The 20,221-nt window shown below is 45.1% G+C and overlaps 1 protein-coding gene across 7 annotated transcripts in view; it reads left to right on the top strand.

Annotated features, from left to right (window-relative positions):
• Positions 1–20,221, top strand: part of klf12b (Kruppel like factor 12b) — a 41,867-nt gene that overhangs the window by 2,041 nt on the left and 19,605 nt on the right. For 2 of the 7 annotated variants that reach the window (XM_061088117.1, XM_061088120.1), the window contains exon 2: positions 13,780–13,862. In XM_061088117.1, coding sequence (XP_060944100.1) covers positions 13,780–13,862 — 83 coding nt within the window. The other 5 variants (XM_061088121.1, XM_061088116.1, XM_061088119.1 and 2 more) reach the window with 5 other exon arrangements.

The following is a 20,221-nucleotide window of genomic DNA, read 5'->3' as shown; positions in this document are numbered from 1 at the left end:
GTGGAGACTCTAGTACAGTGAAGAAGAATCATATCCAAGCTCTGAAACAGGAAATATAAATATCCCCTGGCGCTGGTGAACAAATGGGTGAAGGCTGCTATGAGGAGAGGGTGATAACACTTGAAGATAATATCAGAATCTTGAAGGGTATTTTTGCGATGACATAACAAAATGATAAAAATGCTGAAGAAAATCAGATCAAATCTCCAATGTTGAATCTCTAAACCAAACCGACTATAGTGAATCATCACAGCGACTGATGACACCATTGACAGCTGAGCCGTGATACAGACAGCGAAACTCGCAGAAACAATTGTGGTGTGAAAACCTCGTGCAAAAGAAAGTGTCTGCTGTGCTATTAACTGTACAAACATGTGTAACATGACAGGGAACGAAACAGCTTGAAGCAGCGACAGACTGAACGTGCACACAGTCAGATATAGCACTGAGTATCACAACAGTATGAATCGTGATATGTGATGTAAAAAAGGAAGTGCATTTAAGGTTAGGGTCATTAAGAAACTACACACTCATAGATATCAGTCCCCCAAATATGCTTGGATTTTGTTTTTTATCAGCATCCTTGTATTGTTCGCTGGGAAATTGGTTAAAAAATCTTGCAATGTAAAAAAAAAGTGGAAAAAAATTCCCTTGATGTGGACCAAAACTTAATGGGTTCTTTCTTGGCCCGTGTTCCATTGTTTCACCAAGTTTAGTGGAAGTCTGTAGTAGTTTTTCCATAATCTTGCTAACCAACCAACAAACCAACCAACCAACCAACCAACCAACCAACCAACCAACAAACAAACCAACCAACAAACCAACCAACCAAGCAAGCAAGCAAGCAGACTGTGGTGAAAACATACCATCCTTGGCTGAGGTCAAAAAGTGAAATTACTCTGTCAGTCGCTATGAATCGTTGAGCGGGACTCAACCAAATGATTTCAGTCAGCAAAGTGATTTGTTGCTGTTTTTCCAGCCCGGTTTTGAAATGAGTGTTTTCAATTGTTTGGCTTGGCATCTTTAGCTAAATAAACACTCACATCGATCATTTATTTTCACTGTCTTCCACTGAACGTCACGTCGAGTCGCATATGTTAAGATTTATCACAATTAAAACCATACTGGTTTGATCGTGAACAATATGATGCGGCTCTTGAGTCGTTTCCCACCACACGACTGCATCAAACCGCTGCAGCCACGACTCAACCCCCCCACCGCAAGACATGGTCCGACGGCTTATGATAGAGATCAATGCAGGTGGGGGGGGACTCAATTAAAAAGCCAGTCACCAACGGATTGACTCTAACTGTCCATCAACACAGCTCTGCCCGGCACATTTAATTGCTCGGAAGGATCGCCCCCCCCCCCCTCACTTAAAGCATCATCTGTCTGCCACAGATCACAACTCACAATTTGGGCGTGTGCCGACAGATTGTATCTTTCAGGAAGAGGTGCTGTGCGTCTTGTACGTGCACTCCCAACTACATGTAGGCCCACTGTCTTATTCAGGGAGATGGGAAATTCCCAGTATTACCCCCTAATCAGCTGGGTTAACTGCTGGCATATTGACAGACTTCTGTATCATCGATCCATGTGGGTGTTGTGGAGTGTATCGTCATTGATTGCAGATAGACTGCAGTCCACGACGTGGCTGGATTCACTGGGGGGTCCCTGAGTGTGAGCTGAGGAAAATTAAAGAGGTAGGGAATGCTTAAGGTGCACCGCGGGATATTCTGTGGCCCCTGGTTATTAAGGTTTCATCACATTCCCAGAGAGCTGTCAAACCTGGACGTTCAGCCATAGAGCGAGAGTTACCTACCCTCAGGTTCCTATGTACACAATTTGTGCAACAGACAGCAGGCATACCGACGGCTTTGCAGGTTAATGGATGTACCTGGATACAAAGCTAATGAAAGCAATGTGACACAAAGGTCAAGGATCGAGTGAGTTAAGCATCCAAAACATCTGGAGCTACTCTGCTGCTGTTTCACGCTGCACCAGAAGACATGCGGCTGGTTGTCACGTTGAGCTTTCTGTGTCTGAACTAGGACCAATATTTGTAGGTGATAGCTGTGGGTCTAACTCTGTGTGCTGTGGTTTCATCATGTCACGAGATGACAAAATGTTCTCCCTCCCCTTTGTGCGTTTTCTCCTGCGGGGCCAACCTTTGACCCCCCCTGGTGTCCAGCCCACGTTTGTTTACCAAAATCGAGTTAAGGGTGTACACGGAGTGCCGGAGCATGTGGGTTTTGTGACTAAGTACGAGAGAGAGAGCGAGAGAGAGAGAGTGAGCGAGAGAACGGAAAGTATTGTGCAAGCGAGGTCTCAACAGTGAACGCAAACAGAATGAACTGCAATCTAACATTGGCCATTACAGCTTGTCAAACATCACCGTAAGTGTTTTGATTTTAGTTGCATTCCTCGGTTGAATACTTCTAAAAAAAGCCAAAGGACCACTCGTCTTATCTTTTCATAAAAATGTGTCATCAAACAACAAACAGATGTAAGCGGAGGTATATTTAAGGCAATGTTTTCTGACCAGTGCAGAGATCCAAGTTTTGTTCTCGCAATGACACCATCTCTAGAGCTGAACACTCAGCGCTTACTGGAAATGACTCACACAGCAGCGCTTGACCCCAGACTCTGATTTAAGATGGCTTGGTGTTTCCATGGCTCAGATGGAAATGTATGTCAATATCTGGTGATGTTTCCTCCGTCTGCTTTGCTTTAGCCAACTATGGTTGGTCAATAGAAGGAGGGAGAGAAGGAAGGAAGGAAGCCAAGATAAGAGGATGGGAGAGTTGTTCGTAGTCATCGTTTTCAGATTGTTTTGGAGCATTTTGAGGTGATATTCGAGGAAGAGTTTCCCTTTACAGTAACTCTGGGGCGGCTACAGCTCTCTTGCCTCGGTGCAGATGACTTCAGCAGACCTGGATGCTACACGGATCTCTGTGAACTTTGTTTCCAGTTGTACTGTAGGTCAACTGTTAGGAGAGGAAACTATGCAAACAACATGTGGAAACCATTTTGGGGGGTGCCTGTGGCATTCCACGGGCTCTTTGGCTCCAGCGATGACCGAAATGTTAGCTCATGCTATGCGCCGTGACTCCGCTCGATTAGCTGCCTCAACCAGGTATCAACATGGCATCGCATCAGTTGGACAGGAGAGGAAAAATAACCGAGGTGAAGGCACGAGTAGATGAGTAATGGAGGTAAACACAGCTGCTGGCTTTTACTGAGTGGTGCTGGAGAGCTGGAATGGGTCAAAGCAAGGCGGAAAAACTCGGTGAGCGAGAATAACTGCCCGCGCATTTGATGTCATAAGTGTAGGAATGTTTCGGTTGGTCGATATTGTCTGTTTCGTTATGCCGCGTGTTGGGGGGGATTTGGTTGTGTCACCACAAAGTGAGGTTAGATAGGGTAGGCTCTTAGTGATGCTGCATCAAGACTATTAAACACTAAGGCCAATGCATTTAACCTCGTGTGTTTGTGTACATGCCCGTATGCATGCTTCTGTTTGTATCACCAGAGCGAGCGAGCGAGAAAAAGGGAAGCAGGAGAGAATCGGGAGAAAAAGGAGTGTGTTTAAGTGTTAGAGATGATATGTAGTAGATGAGTCAGTGTATTGGTGTCTCCGCATGGCTGCATTGTACGATTATTGTGAAAACATGTAGGTCGTTCTTTGAGAGTGCATGTGAGTGCACACATGGGCCCATACAATACAGTAGTCGAGCCATTGTGAGTAGCGTGTATGTACACGGTGCATATGTTGGGGGAGGGAGAGATCGCACATGCACTCACGCACACATGCACGACACATTCAGACATACATGTTAGAACAAATGCACACACACACACATATATACACATATCAGAGCCTGGGGGGATAAAAGACTGTAGCCCACTCAAAGAAACCCCCATTAGGGCAGCAGCAGTGGACTGTCATCCCTTGGGGAGGGGAGGAAGAGAGGGAGAGAGAGATAGAGTATGTGGGTGGTTGGCGGTGATAGTGGTGGTGGGAAGGATGCAGGTTATTGTGAGGATGCTAATCTAATGCATCCCACCTCAATGTTAGGGCAGCGGATGAGAGCAACCTTCGGTATCTCTAAGCAGAGAGCAGCTGTAACCTTTGCATGACTGAGTGCTGTGATTCACACCTTCACGTGCACTCTCATGGGTTTTTTTTTTATCCTAAACACGCTTTCTGTTATATTCTATATCTCTCTGTTTTATAGTGGAACAAACATTCAAGTGGAGTAAAAAATGGTCTGTGGTTTTTCCAGCAATTTATCTACTGCGAACTCTGGAGCCCGCGATGCACCTCGGACAGTTTGAGATAATTATCAAGTACTGCAGTGTGGTCACCTCAGCGTGGGACCTCTGCACCGAGAGTAAATAAGAGACGAGAACAGAGTCACTTAGTGCATCTTTTATTGATCCACTGGAGCTAACCCTTTCTCTCCGTCTCCCTCTCTCTCTCTCTCTCGTGCACACAGACAGTATAGACCAGCCGTGTGAGAACCCTTCGCCATAAACATGAAAAGAATATTGCAGCGTCCTCCTGAAACGCTGTGCCAATTACTGCGTGTTATTTCGCTCTGCCTCACCCCCCCCTTCACCCTCTTCCTTTGGTACAAGTGAGTTTTGTGTCAGAGGCTATTTTAGATGCACAGCCGCTGACCCCAGTGCATTTACCGAGGGTGAGTGCGTGTGTGTGCGTGAAGGGTGTTCCAGAGAGGTCACCCGATTATGTTGAAACAGGAAGACCTCGCAGTGTATTGGCTGTTTGGGAGCTGTTTTTTGAGGAGTCTATTTGTGGTTTCTTAACTCAGTCCAGCGCTCACACTGGTATATCTAACTGAGTCCGTCTCATGATTACATGAAATGATCTTCAAATGGATATAAACTGCCCAGAATGGTGTCACAAATCGCTAAGACTTGTGAGTCGCAACTCACTTGAGTAATGCCACCTCACTTTAGAGCCGTCACGGTCACAGCTTGTTTTGCTGTTTCTCTGCTGCATTTGAGGCACATGATGCAAGAGGATGTCAGACTCTTGGTGCACCTCTCGCTGGAGCACTGTGGAGGAGTGTGATATGTGTGTCACTGTGCGTGTTTGATGTGCATGCGTGTTTGTGTGTGCGAGCATACTGTAGGTGTGTGTGGGAGGCTGTTTGTGTTGAATGGGCGTCTTTATTCTTCTTTCATGGGCACATGCTGTGAAATCAAGGGAGTTTTGTGTGTGTGTCTGTGGCTCTGAATGTAGGATAAACTTGGTTCATCATAGGTGCAGGTAAAGGTCACAAGTTCTGTGAGTAAGTGTGGTAGTCAGATTGTCGGAAGAGGGCTGTGGCTCAGGAAGTCATCTTCATGAGAAGTGTGTTTGACACACAGACGCAGACAAACCAGACAGCGACTGACTCCTTTTTTCGCTTTGAGTGTTTCCTCTCAGAATAAATAGCTTCTTCATTTCCCACAGTTTCACAAGACCTTAAAAGGGACGGAGGCGGCATTAGTTGAGACGCAGATCTTACACAAAGACAAAAAGTCTCATAAAACAAAAATATTCACAGGAGTTTCTCTTTGACCTATTGACAACTTTGTTTTATTTTTAGAATTGTTAATAGGTGTTACTAAGACTACAAAGAGACACTACAGACAAATAGTATCTGATCAAAATATTGTCACTGGTTAATATGCATTAGATAAAACCATGTGTTGGAGTATGACAGAGTTTAATTCATTTAGTGGGATCAACTTCTGCTAGAAACTACATTTGTTTTCTTGTGTGAAAAGTACAGTATTACCCACTCAGCAAACTGTACCTACGATTGTGTGTTTGTGTGTCTGTGTGTGGTGAAGGCTGTGGACTTGAGCCGCATCCGGCGACCTCATCCCCCCCTCATCCCGACAGGATTACTGACACAGGATCCCCCTGCCCCTGGCAGAAATAGCAAAGACCCAAGTGCAATCCACCAGAATATGGGAACTTCCGTGGGCCCTCGCTTGTGCGTGAGCGTGTGTTGTTTATATGTGTGTGTAAGTGTGTGTTCTCTGTGTATTTACATGGGTAAACTCTTCAAATGGAGCTGGTTTCCTCCCAGGTGCTGAGCTCACTGGCTCGAGCACACATACTGCTATGTCACTTTCACATAGATACACACATGATAAATTATTCCTCCTCTACATATCTCACTCTTCCTTTGTTGCTCGTGCCATAAAGAGAGTTGATATCAGACTTTTACGATGTATTTGAAGGAAAGTTTTTATATTAGATGTGTACAGGAACTTACATAATGAGGAGAGCGCTGGAGTAAAAACAAAACATGGCACAACACATTGCTGCTGAGCCTATTCACACATTCTGTACCAAACCCCAGGAACCCAAGCTCAGGTAATCTTCTCGCCTCTTTTAAGCTTACACTCTGCCTTACACACGTATCGTCCACTAGTTTATAAAAATAATTCTATTTAGAATACCACATATGAAAGTGTGCAATTCAAACTTTATGGAAAGAGTCACACTATGGATCTGTTTTTCTGCAGTGGCTCACAAACAATGCTGGGATTTCACCACAATGGAGCTTGACTTTCATTCTGAAGCACAGATCGATCAGATCAATAAACCCTTTGCAATCTCCATTCAACCCGTGCAAATGGTTTTTGGTGTCCATCTTCGCGGCTGTCTCGGCCTATTCTCCTCCGCGTCTTTGGTTTTTGCAAATGCTCAGCTTTCCCTTGGCTTGGCGTTTTCTGACAACCATTTTGTCGATAACATCCTTCCTCACCCGCAGCTTAAAGGTCGGTCATGCAAGGCGTATTCATTAAGTCACAAGTCGGTATGGGAGCATAATGGCCATATTTCAGTTGCTGACGACAGGTTCTTTAAATCAAATGATCCTTGATAATGTGTTTATTGCTTCCGAGTTTCATGACGTCAAGGAGCCGATGTTGTTTTTGATTTGCTGGCTGCATGACTGAGGGCAGCAGGGAGCCCAGTCCCTTGTGTAGCGTTGCATAGGATAAAACGACAGGTGAAGCCCGGACAGAATCAGACATAGCCGGTGATCACGCCGAGAACGTTTCTAACACATGATGGGAACTGGAAGAATAAAAATATCTCAGGATGAACAAAGACGATGTCAACTTGAAATTGTTTTCCACTGGTTTAATAATCCACTAACATCCAATAACATCTGGCTTTCTTATGCAATGGGAATGGATACAATCGGCATTCACTCTAGGGTCAAATTACTCTGATGCAGTTTTTTTTGGGCTCTGGCTCCGATCATCAGATAGGAAAACGTGACGCCTCTACGACAACGCTAATTTTCTTATATTTTTCTTGTACAGTCCAGCAGTGAGACCTTATGACACAAATTGAACTTTCAGGCGTTGGCTCGTAAATAACCATGTTTGTGTTTTTTAAATCGTGGTAACAAGGCACAAGGGTAATTCTTCATATCGTGCAAGATATCACTCTGGCAAGTCACCGAGGTGAGAGAGCTGGTCAGTTTCTGTGTTGTTTGTGCCGTGGAACATGACTCACCAGGGGAAAAAACAGAGAAACAAACTCCTCTACTGACAATGGGGAAAGAGTAAATCTGTCTTTTTGAGCAGGTTTACCTGTGTTTAAAAACCTGAGTATACACAGTCATTTTGATGTATTTGGAAACCTAAGATTCGAGATTGCTTTCCTCAGCAGAAGTTCTACGTCATGTGACTGCCCTCTAGATGCTCTACCCAACTGCCATCCTTCACCACCGCACATTTTCTTTTTGTGACCACGTCTGATCCAGATAATTCCTTGCTGCTCTCTTCATATGTGAACTTCAGACCCAATTTTCCAGACATTTTTTGGGAGTTGACCCCCATTTTAAATAGATGGGGCTTGATAAGCTTCCCAAATTTGGCTTTATGTCCCAGAGAGGAAAAAAAAAGTCCAACACATGAGGATTGTATTCGGTCTAATAATAGCTGTGTTCATGAAGAGAGCTGTGTTGTCCCTCTTTGGAGCTGATTTATTCCCTGAGGGAAACACGGGGAGTTTTAAGGTAAAGTGCATCAGTTGAGTGCATCTCTAAGGGGGTTTTAACCCTAGAGGGAACTTTATTCTCTCTCCTTTTTTCAAAGGGTAGTGCACATAGGACTGGGTTGATGCCACCGGGTTAGAGAAGTCTGTGCTTCTGTGGCTGGAGAGGTAGTAGCAGCACTCTGCTCTCTTGAGCCCAGTTCAAAAATGTCCCAGAAGCATCCAAAAGACTTTGCTTGCTGCTGCTGCCAAGGAAAATACATCTTATGAAATGGAAATTCTGAGACCATTCACAGAGTGCCAGGAATGACTAGGGAAAAAAAGACTATGTCCATCTCAGTACATCCAGGAGTGAGGTCTCAGGGAGAAATCACAACTCCACCTTTCTTACATCGACACGTAACATCAACTCTGTTTACCTGGTGTATGCAGTGGGAAAGTGGTTAAAGGGGAACTCCGTCTATTTTATACACAAAGTTCAGTTATGATGGGAAGTGTTAGTCAGGTCTGACACTGTCACGTCGAAGATTCCATCACAGCTTTACATGGAATGTTACTTCACCTTCATTTTTTTTATCTTAACTCAGGATGAAAACACATTGTGGTGGATTTAGTCAGCCATGGTTGCCACATGATCCTCTTAAAGAGTAACTTCACATGGAGGAAATGCATTGCAGCACTCTAGCTGAAAATTTAAGACTTACACTACATGTGCTGAAATTGTTTTTCTTTTCGAAAGCCAAAGTGTGTAGCAGCGATACATGAGTAAAACCCAATAACCTTTTCTTTAGACAATCCAAATAGCTTCTATCTGCATCGTTTAGAAAGACTAACTTATGTGGTATTACTTTTTCCCTTTCATCACACTTGAGTTTGCTTTGAGTATTGGACTATGCTTCTCTGATTCCAGTGTTTAATTAATAAGCTTTATGCTTCACTGTGTGGAAGAAACATAGGGTCATTCTTTATTTGTGGAAATATCAACATCAGGCTTGACTTAAACATTGCTTTCAAAACTTTTAGACATTTACTAAATTGTTATTTGTTATATCTGCGCCTATACCACTCAATAATGGGCCGATATCTGATAGTCGAATCGGATCGGTGCATCCCTGCTGTCTATGTTTTTGCTTTCCAGGGCATCACTGGGCTTTGCGGTTGAAGGTTCAAGTCTGTTGAACCTTTGACCACGTAGAGGGCTGTTATTTGGCAGGGCGCAGTTACTCTTTAAAGCAGTAACTCTGCGGGGAACTTTTTCAATGACTCTCAAGACCCGAACAAGGCCAGCAGGATGAGGTCATGAACAGAGACGGCCTAATGCGAAGCAGACTGAGGCCCGAGATCAAAATCAGCTGGGATTCAATTGTTGCTCTTTTGAATCAACACTGCAAAATCTGTATGTTTTAAACAAACATTTATTAGGCCGTTTATTTCCCCCCCGGGTCTACAAAGGTGTCTGTGTTACCTGTGTGGTGAGTGAGTTCTCAACGTTCCTCCGCTTGCACGGCCTTTCTAAAAGTTTCTGCACCGAGCGAGTCAAAAGAGAGGAAGCGGAGGAGTGTGCTGGGGAGCTCGTAGATGTCGGCTTGTTATCGGGCCAATGTGTCACCTAGGGGTGTCCAGTGGCACACAAGGGGGAAGTGAGCTGTGGCAAAAAGGCCAATGGCGTACAACACAGGAAATGCTCCTCTCACGTCCTCTCTCGTGCATTTTGCTCTGGTTTACCAGTTAATCATTTGCTTCAGATTTGCAACATTTCGTTGTTTTTCCCTTCCCTCTCCTGCTTTCCCCTTTTTCCTCTCTCTCTCTCTCTCTCTCTCTCTCTCTCTCTCTTCTCTCTGGCGGAGGACCGGGGTGGGAGGGAGGGGAGTGGGGGGGGTCTGTTGGCATTCTTGCACCGTGTGCTTTGCGCTCGACCGGGCCTTGGCTCGGGTCCATATCCCCTCTCTACCCTCTCTCGCTTGTCCGACCGGAGCCCCTCCTCCTCTGCCCCACTAAACACCCCCCTCCCCCCGCCCCGCTCAACCCACCTACGCCGCCGCCCCCACCCCCCAACCGCTTCAACTCCCCTTGGCCGCTCCCACCACAAGCCCCCACCGACCCACCTACCCACCCACACTCTCTCCTTCACTTCTCTTACTATCACCTTCCTTAATCTGTCTTCATGTGTCTCCCATAATTCATCCCCCCCCCCCTTCCACCCCCATCTCCTCCATGGCAGACCGTGGCAGCAGGTCCAGCCTCTGTGACACAGATGCACCCAGTTGCTCTGGGCGCTCAACATGGGAACAAAGCATTGGCCGGGCCCGTCTGTTACAGTGGGTCTCTGGGTGTGTGCATGTGCAAGTATGTGCACAGAAGAGAGTACACACTGCCAGATACTAAAACTGCTCTTGTGAGTTTGTTTAAGCTTAACTTTCTCCTCGATTTGGAAAATGAGTTTCACTGCTGTGTGAGCGAACACCCAGAGACGGCGTCGAAGCAGGATCCGTCTTCACACTCTTATGTGCCGAGAGAACACGAACTCACGGTGATTTACACCTCCCACTCAACCAGCACACACCTTTGAGCTTTTGTCCAATACAACTACTTCCTGTTTAGCAATCAACAATAAACAATTGCCTCAAGAACATCCATCTTCATTCAAATATCAGCAAACTGACAGCAAATGAATTGAGCCATTCCCGGGGATTTGTAGTCTGTGGGCTGAAGCCTTGTAGAATTTTTACATGCTTTCCTTTTGTATGTTATGGGGTTTATGTGCCGTGCGTGCAAACATCTGCACATGGGTTTATAGGAGAGGATGGTGTCATTGAGGTCTCAGAAGGTCAGAGCTTCCACCTATTATCTGTACCGCTTATCCTTTGAGGGTTGCAGGGGGAGATGTAGTGAGGATCCCAGCTGACATAGACCGAGAGGCGAGGGACATCCAGGACAGATCAACGGTGTATCCCGAGACATCTAGAGACAAACAAACAACCAACTCTCACATTGAAACTTATGGTCAATTTATATTCTCCAGTCAACCCCAATCTGCATGTCTTTGGACTGCTGGAGAAAACCCACGCAAACAAGTGGCGAACATGCAGACTCCTCACGGGAAGCCGAACCGCCTCTTGCTGTGACAGTGCTAACAACCGGTCAGAGGTTTCTTGGTGATCCCCCCCCCCCCGCCTCTAATTGATCCAGATAGTCTGCTCAGGGTTGATTCGGCTGAGCTTTATCCTCTCACTCCAGCAAGTTGCTATCGCCTCAGTCAGCACACCGAGCTGATAGCCCATCAGCGAGATGGGAGATAGCAGACCTGTGGGTCATAGATGTGGATATGAGGCGGGAGGTTGAGCTTGTGTTTCGAAATGCATTAACAGGCACACAAATAAGCATAAACAGAAAAGCAAAGAGAGCAGCAGAGACTGAAATATTTTTATTTTGCTGCTAGAACTGGCCTCAATCTTCACCTGCTCCCTTTACCTTTCAGTATTTTTTTCTTCCTCTGGATTTTGGTGGGGACGGATGGATGGGTGGGTGGATGGGAGGGAGGGAGAAATGAGATGCTTCAACACTCCACTGCCCTCCTCTCCATCCAACTCCCCCACACACCTGGGATGGCCATTTCATTTCGGAGTGCAGCAAATGGAAAGGTGATCTTAATCTACCCTGTTTCCCTCTAACCCCCTCCCGCTCTCCATCTCCCACACACAGAGCCTCATACCACTGATGGACAGCACACTGCTGGTTTGCCGGAGCTGGCAGCCAGCGCACCAAATTTAGTACTGGAGAGAACTGGAAACACATCGGTTTATTAACTTGAACAAATTCTCCTCATTTCAAACTCAATCTTCGTTCTCATTTTTAATCTTTTGCACTTGTGATCCCCGAGCTCTAACTTGCCAGCGTGATCTTTTCCTCGGAGCTATTGACAGTCGACTTCAGTCAAAGTATTTTCGACGTGAATTCCTCAATACACAGTGCCCCTGTGTTAGCTCATTACTCAGTGTTAGGTCTCTCGCTGCTGTTAGCTCTCTGGTCGTTACAGTCACAAGTAGGGGTATGCACTTGCCATTGATTTCCTATGAATAGCTTGCTGCAGGCCAGTTCATTAGGAAGGCGCTCACACACCACTGGATTAACTGGACTATAGGCGCATGGGTTGAAGCTGCTGCTTGCGCAATTCTGCTGCGTAAAAGTGAAAGCTGTTTTATTTTTCAGGAAGAGGAGCGGCTTATTTCTGAAAGGAAACAAATTAGTTCAAAAATGTTGAGGGTAAAATGAACGAATGAGCTCATGTGAATCTTGAGTGCACCCTGAAAATTAAGAGGACAAAATGTCTCTTTGCTGGAGTGATGGTCTTCTGGAGTAAAAACAAACCTCACTTTTCAGCCTCTCTCCGCTCGCTCGCCTCTCTTCCTCTCCTCGACACATGGCTTGAGGCTGGACTGAGGCTGCAGCTCCACCTGCCCAGCCGTTACTATGGCAACGCTATCTGGGCCTACCAAGACCTGAAGCCGAAGGACATCCTGGACAACAATACAATAGCAGCACAGCCAGGGTACCTGAGGGACTTAGACCTGAGAGGCGAGATCTGGGGGGGTTGCAGGCCGAGTAAATCCTCCCTCTTTCTCTACCTCCCTCTCATACACACACACACACATACACACAAACACAGTCAGGACTAAGCGGTTGCTTGAGAATCTAAGAGGTGGCGGAACAATACTTGGCATTAAATGAATCTGCTGTGGCAATTTTCTGAAAGAACTCCGTAGAAAGAGAAATGGCATTAGTGGATTTTCTGGTGAGTACAAGAACTTGATTATTGGACATGTCCACGTGGATGTGGTGTGGTGTGTGTGATCTCATGGTGCTGTTGGAGGGTCAGGAAACCAGCTGTATACGTCTCATTTATGATTCCCGGAGCTTTTCTCTCTCTCCGCACAACAAAAGTCATGATGCGGCGTCACTCCTGACTGCGCGGATTGGGCCGTGCACACATCCCGCTGCTGGTGCCAACAGTTGGGGAGTAAGAGAGATGTTTGGGGTCGGTTGGTCTCGCTCGCATTCCTCCATGCACTGCTGCTATAATAATGAGAGGGAGGGTTACCTCAGGTCGGCCCCAGCTGAGGAATACGGAACATGCATTGTTGTCACTGGCTCCATCTGTGGAGCCCTCTTAAAGCCACAGCACGGACTGAGGAGCCGGACGCTGCAGCCCACTGTACAGAGCGGAGGGGGTGTGTGTGTGTGAATATAACATTGTCATGATGTGGCGTGATACTGTGTACATATGGAATAGTAGTAGTAGTAATAATAGGAGTATTTGTGTATATTATTTATGTCATATTTTATTCATGTTATCATAGATGTCATCGTTATTGTTGAGTAACTGAATTTCAAAGCAAGTATTTGTATTCCACTGAAGCGGTAAGAGGATTTTTTTTGTCAGTGCTATGAAGTGTTATTAGCCCCACAGCAGCCTACCAGGCAATTGGAAAATCTTTATTGTGGAGGAGAGGGAGTCACGCTGTGCTCCGTCTGAGTTTACACAGTTTCCGCGCATCTTTTTTTTCTTTCTAGCTTTGAATGGTTTTTGAAACATTAATTTGTGCCTATTTAAAATGTGTTTATTCCTCAGCGGGTGCACCCTCAACGTTTTCCGTGTCCATGTTGTGAATGACTCGAGTGTGGGACCTGCTTAGTCATGCTAAAACACACCCGTCTTACACCTCCTCTTGTGTCCCCTTTCACAGGCAGCCTCAGAAACAGGATGTTAATGCTTGACGGAATGCCTGCAGTCCGAGTCAAAGCTGAGCCCCTGGAATCGGAACAAGGGGTAAGAGAGCATGTTGTTTTCCAGACAATTCCCTTTTTTCCTCCTGCTTTTCCTTTCCTTCTACCCTCCTCCCGGCAATGGGCCGATAATCACTCCCAGGCCCCGGCAAGTGAGCGAGAGAGCAGAGTGAGTGTGGGGGCTAGGAGGAATGGTGGGAGAGCATGGTAGTGAGTGGGAAGAGGAGAGGAACCGTGAAGAGGAGGGGAAGCTACAGCTGGAGCAGGAATGCATTGGGAGCGTTTCGGGGAGGCGACCGGGGCCAGCGTGGAGTCGGTGCTGGCTGGGGGTGATTGCGCAGATGTAGTCACCGCTCCGGGGAGGAGGGTCACATGAGAAACTCTAAATCTTATCTCTCTCTGTCTGTTCCTGCTCCTTTATGTCTCTCAGTTTCCCTCCATCCTTTCTGGCCCTTTTTTTTCTCTCACGAACACACATGAATTAATATCCCTGTTGTGCACATACAGAAGTACACACAAGGCCCAGTGGTCCCTCTACAAACACCATCACCATCATCATCTTTGGACTTGATGTTCAATTAAACAGTGTGCACTGACCATGTTGGGTATAATGGAGTTACCTCACGCTGGGCTTTTTCCCGGCCCACATACTGTATCAGTGCTCTCTGGTTCGACATACCTAGAAATAAAGTGGTCTTGTTATGGTGAAGCTGTTGCTAGGTTACCAGGGCTTTGTGTTGCTGCCACAGCTGTGTGTGCAGTGGGTGCAGGCCACTTCATATTTGCAATCATGAGGAATTAGTGTTCAGTTATTGCTGATTTCCATTCATAACAGATCAATAATGTCCTGGCCCCCCGATATATCAGCAGGTAGGAGAGCAGTTGGAATCTGTTGAGGCGAATCTGAGAGTGTCAGCCTGTGATGGATGAGAAAATTACCAACTGCAGATAACCCATCAGGTTATCACAAGTCTTCTGGACAATTGTTTGGCTGGGGAGGCGCGATGTCTCGATAAGAGGTCACCCTGTCTCTCCGTATTCGAAGGACTTGACAGAGAGGCAGCAGGTGGCTTCTCTCTGGCTCAAGGGTTTGCGAGCCAGACTCTCGCACGGCCACCGACGACCTGGGGTTTGAAGTCTTCCTCGGAACGCATAGTGATGCCAGTCACAGGCAGGATGTGAGCTCTGCAGCCCACAAGGCTTTGAAGTGCACCGATCCAATCTTGCCCCAACAGGCTGAGCTTCCCTTTAGATGGCAGAGGCAGACAGACAGTTCAGGCAGCCGCTGCAGAAATGTGGTCTTCATTTGGGTGGCGGGGGGCCAAGGGCTTGCTGGAAATGGTCTGCCTCGTTAGACCGCCTGCAAGGGCCTGGAAAATCTGTCCCGCTTACCAGTATCCCCTAATAAAGACAATGGCATGAGGACAGAAGCAGGCAGGCGGGTCGAGCATATCTTTATACGTGTGTCAGGGTGTGTGCGTATGTGTAGGTTTGAGCGCGTAAGTGTGTTTATGTCTGTCAAAATGAAAGTGGGGGGGTGGCTTCAGTTTTCCATTGGTGCTGCCTGAGATCTGTTGGATAACTTAACCCCAAAAATGCAAATAAGTTTCTGTTTTTCACTTTTATTTCCACACAAGTCTACCTCTTTTTACACAGATGATTGGCTAATTTAACAGGTTCCTATAGTAACTGACTATATTCCTAACTGCCTTCATCATAGTGTTACCACGAAAGTGAGCACTTTAACACTTTAGCACTTTGGAATAAAGAGAGAACCGTTCATTTGCATTACTCTTGCAACAAGGTGCAAGACTCTGTAAATGCTGGTATTGTTAAGTGACTTTTTTCTGATTACTGAGAACTGGAGAACACAGCTTGAACATATGTTGTTAAACTCCACCCGAAGAGGTCGAGTGCTGGTATTGTATAAAAGTATGAAGTTAACAATGTCTCTTCTTTGTAGCCATTTGCCTCAGGATAATCACATGTAACATTTCCTCAAGTGGCTTTTTGCTTTAATGAGAGTAGCTACTAGCAACGAGAGGGAGGGGGGGGCACACGTCTCCACCAAGGCTAAGGCCATCTTGCCATGATAAAGAAAGTGAAAAATAAATCCTGGCTCCCAACATTTGTTCGAATCTGCTCCAAAATTTTACGAGTTCTTCCTTCGGTCATGCCCCATCCCCCCACAAACTTTCATTCATGGAAACTGGTTCAGTAGATTTGTAGTAATCATGCTGACGGATAGCTAGACAAACAAATAGCAAATAAAAACACTTGGCGGCAGTGGGACACTCAGATTGTAAATACCTCTGGCAAAACTAATGCCCCATCTTCCCCTTTTCAATAAATTCAAATTGAAAATTTGACTGAATCTGCCCATTTGACAGACAAACAGCAATAGAAAAGGTAATGAATAGATCGACATTTATAGTAATGATTTAACCTCTTTGTACTCAACTTCCAACCAACTGCAAAAAATAGCTGGTAAATGTTGATGTTATTTTTAGTTTGAAAAGATTTTAACATGAATTTATTTCCTTCCTGTTTTCTGAGCTTTTTGTGTCGAAAGAAGTTTTTATAGATGAAAAATATATATATTATTTACTACCTTTCTTCACACTAATCGTTGGATATATATGCCGATGTTGCATAAGCCTCAGAGTTCAAGGCTGAAACTGTATGTTTTGTGAAAAGCACACTTGTGGTTGGCACACACAAGTGATACACTTTCTTCACACTCCTTTTTTTCTATGCTGCTGTCTTCTTTCACTAGCAGAACTGGCAAAAAAAAAGAAGAAGCAGAACTTAGCATTGCACGCTGTTAGAGCACGTACTGACAAAGACAAGATTTCCGAAACACTGATACAGTATCAGCCTCAATGGAGCCAATGGCTTCAAAGCCTTCAGGCGGTGTTGCTGCAGGCGGTCTGTGACACTCACATCCTATATGCGGCATGCAAACACAGAGATCACATGCAAAAGCAGCTGGAGGATAGCTCCAGGCTCTGTCAAGAAAGCCTACACGAGGAGCTGCTGCGAGAGAAGCTCAGAGGACGTTTGACTTCACAAACATACACGTTGAAAATGAGCTGATATTTGTATTGATGTGTTGTTAAAGGAGACAGATCAGGATTTTACACTTTTTCTTTCCTCAATTGTGTTATGTAGGTTTTTGGTGTATACACAGCGGCTGCAAATAAAATAAAAATAAAAATCCGGTGTAAAGGAAGGAGAAAACATTATATCTCCTGAGGCTCCTCGACAGTAGTCCGAGATACTTCCAGGTCATTGTGATGTCACGTTACATCCAAATGACCCGGAAGTATCGTGGATAATACCGATTATTCACACCTAGTGGCTAATTACACCCCCGATCAAAGCCAGGTAAAGCAAGAGCATAGGCCGATATGCCTGTCACATGTCTGAAGCGCCTAACCAATCCCAGCACAGTGGGCCAGCTGACCAATCGAAGCAGACTGGGCTCTATCGGAGGGGCTTCTTAAAGAGACAGGAGCTAAAAACCAGGCATTTCCCACAGAAGCTGAAAATAGGTGCCACAGAAAACAGATTTATTTTCTTAACATCGGAGCATGTAAACTTTTCTAAGTAATAACTACAAATAATAAACCTGAATATGAGCATAATATGTCTCCTTTAAAGCTATGAAACAGTCCAGCCAGTACCGGAGGGACATCTGGAACCTTGATCTTCCAAGGGAAGAATCTTTTGGTTAAACCTAAACTTTGCTGAGAAGAAAGTCAACAATGACTTTGATTTACTTTACACTTTAACACCCCGAGGCTACTTCACAGCGTGTCTGCACAGATGGCACTTTTAACCGCATTTTCCGTTTGTAACTATCACGCGTCTGACGGAACAGATAGGCTTCTGTTCAAATCGATCCAGCTATATACAGAGTTTGCGTAAAAAGCCGCGCATTTCTCTTGTGCTCCATGCACTGAAACGCCACCCGCAGCATATTGAGGCCTAGTGACTGTGTGTTTGATTCTGTGACCTACTCTCACTACTGCGCCCAAACACATCCTGTGCACAGTACAGATGGAGCGCTGAAGCTTGCTCCACTGACATGCTGTTCACACTACGCCTCCTGTGTAGACATGGTGTTGGCTTTATGAGTAGACAAACTCAAAAAACGTTACTGAGCACTGCGGTAGCGCCTGCGGAGCAATTAAGTTGATCTCGCATCAGGTGATTGGCGTCAGCTGCTTCATTCGGGATTTGCCCGACAGTGGGTCATTCATTAGCTGCTTCCCTGCCAAGTGATGAGTCAAATCCAATCATTTTCATACAGGTGGAAAAGTTTGTAACCTGACAACTGAACTATTATGCTGGTGATCATCAACCTCCAATGTTCAGTGCAATGTCCCCTTTATTCAGATTTATCACTTTATTTTGATTTGATGCATCTTCCCCTCACAAGTGTTGCCTTTGTGGAAGTATACATTTTACATAGCAGTTCAATAGTGTTATATATAGGCTCTCCATAAAAAGACGCACACAATGAAGAGAACTATATAAATTTAAATTTAATGAAATCAAATTTAATTTTATATGTTAAGTGGCTTCATATAATTCTAAGGCATCAGATTTAAGCATGTAGTTCTTCGGCTGTTTTCTTCTTTATATACATCAAGGATTTGTAGTAGAGTGCAAAATCTTGACTGAATATACAGGCTGTGTTTTCATTCATTTAAAATAAGTAAATTCTTCCACAGTTAATCATAATGTTCATCCTCCCTAATGATTGTAATTGTTGCATTATTTCTAGTAGAGTGAGAAAGATAATGGAGATCAGGTTCCAGCCAGTTGTACGTATGGCAGCAAAATGGATTTTCTTGCTTTATTCTAGCACTGTCTGTACTCTCTCTATTTCTCGAACACATATTGTACACATATATATATTGTATAGCTTCTATTTAACTCTTTTTCTTTTGCTAAAAGAACAAAGATATCTTGCATTTTGAATTCTATTGGAGTTTTCTAAAAGCTATCTAAAAGCTGTTTACATATGAGTTTATTAAGGCGGATTAGTTCACCCACCAGAACCCTTATTGCTGTCCTGATTCTGTGAGGAGCTCCCTCAGAAAGGCAGTGTCTTTTCCTCCAAATATAACTGTATAACAATTTGCTATAAATGGTCAATTTCTTGTGGGAAAGGTCTCTGGCTGAACTGTTCTACTAGGGAAAAAAAAGAACTATGAGTTTCCATGAGGGAGGAGCGATGACTTCTTTATCACAGGACGACATAAATCATCTTATCACATTTTCACAAAGACTGTGAATGACGCCTAACCCTGTTTGTGCTGTCTCGTGATAAAGGAAAAAATCTTGAAGCCTTGAGTCCAGTAGAAACCCTGCTGTAAGTGCTTGGTGGGTGGTATTATGAAGGAGAGCATAATGAGCTGTGAACCTTGACCTGACACCAATGAACCTGAGCTGAACCCCGCTGAAGTCCAGGGGTCATCGGGGGGCATATTTCATGAGGTAGGGTTTGTTTTCCAACTGGGGAGGAGTCACACAGTGAGAGGCTCTTTTTGATTCATGGGGTCGTAACATATCCTGTAGGCTGAAAACGAGTATACAAGTCTGGAGTAAAAATAGTACACATAAAAGAGCTAACACACACACGCACACTCACACACTCAGAAAAATTCGTAATACACCGCAGATCCTCTCTCAGCCAGCATTACATAAGGGGAAAGAAATGTGAGTCTGAAAAACAAAAGTGAGCACGAAAATCCACAGAACTTTTTACATTTTCTGCTGCAGCTTCGATCTGAGGTTTTTTTCCTTTAACTTTTATGAGCTTTTCCTTTATGATTGGTAAAAAAAAATAAATCCTGGATGTGCTCACTCCCTGGTGGCCTTGAGTGTGAGCCTTCCACTGGGAGGATCAACCCCGCTTGCACTCGCTCTCACACCCCTCCCACATGGAACTCAGTGGTCCTAGAGCGGCTACATCTCGCGTTAACGTGGTTAATTTGACATTAAAACAAAGGCGCTGATGTCAAAGTAGTCACGAGAAACAAATGCAGACCTGGTGCGTGTTGTTTTTCCGACTTTGCGTGTTGTCCATTATCTATTCGAAGTAAACAGGTTCCCGAAACTTGCGCAGACAGATGGAGCGGTTGTGTTACAGTCTGGTTGGTGTTAAGTGAAAGATATGTTGAGGGATACGCCGAGCCACCAGCGTTGGCCTTAGGAGGCCCGTCGCTGAGAGACAGAGAGAGAGAGACGGTCAGGAAATTGAGCCCATATGATGTTTTTCCACCGTCACAAAGGAGATTTAGGAGAGATACAAGGGGGAGCCAAGAGAGAGCTGCGTTTATGTGGGAGTGATGGAAAACAGGAGGAAGAGAGAGAGAGAGAGAGCAACCC

The sequence above is a fragment of the Limanda limanda genome, chromosome 16 (assembly GCF_963576545.1).
Source record: "Limanda limanda chromosome 16, fLimLim1.1, whole genome shotgun sequence".
NCBI classification, from domain to species: Eukaryota; Metazoa; Chordata; class Actinopteri; order Pleuronectiformes; family Pleuronectidae; genus Limanda; species Limanda limanda.
Note: the sequence above shows the minus strand (reverse complement) of the source record. Positions and strands in the feature narration are given on the sequence as shown.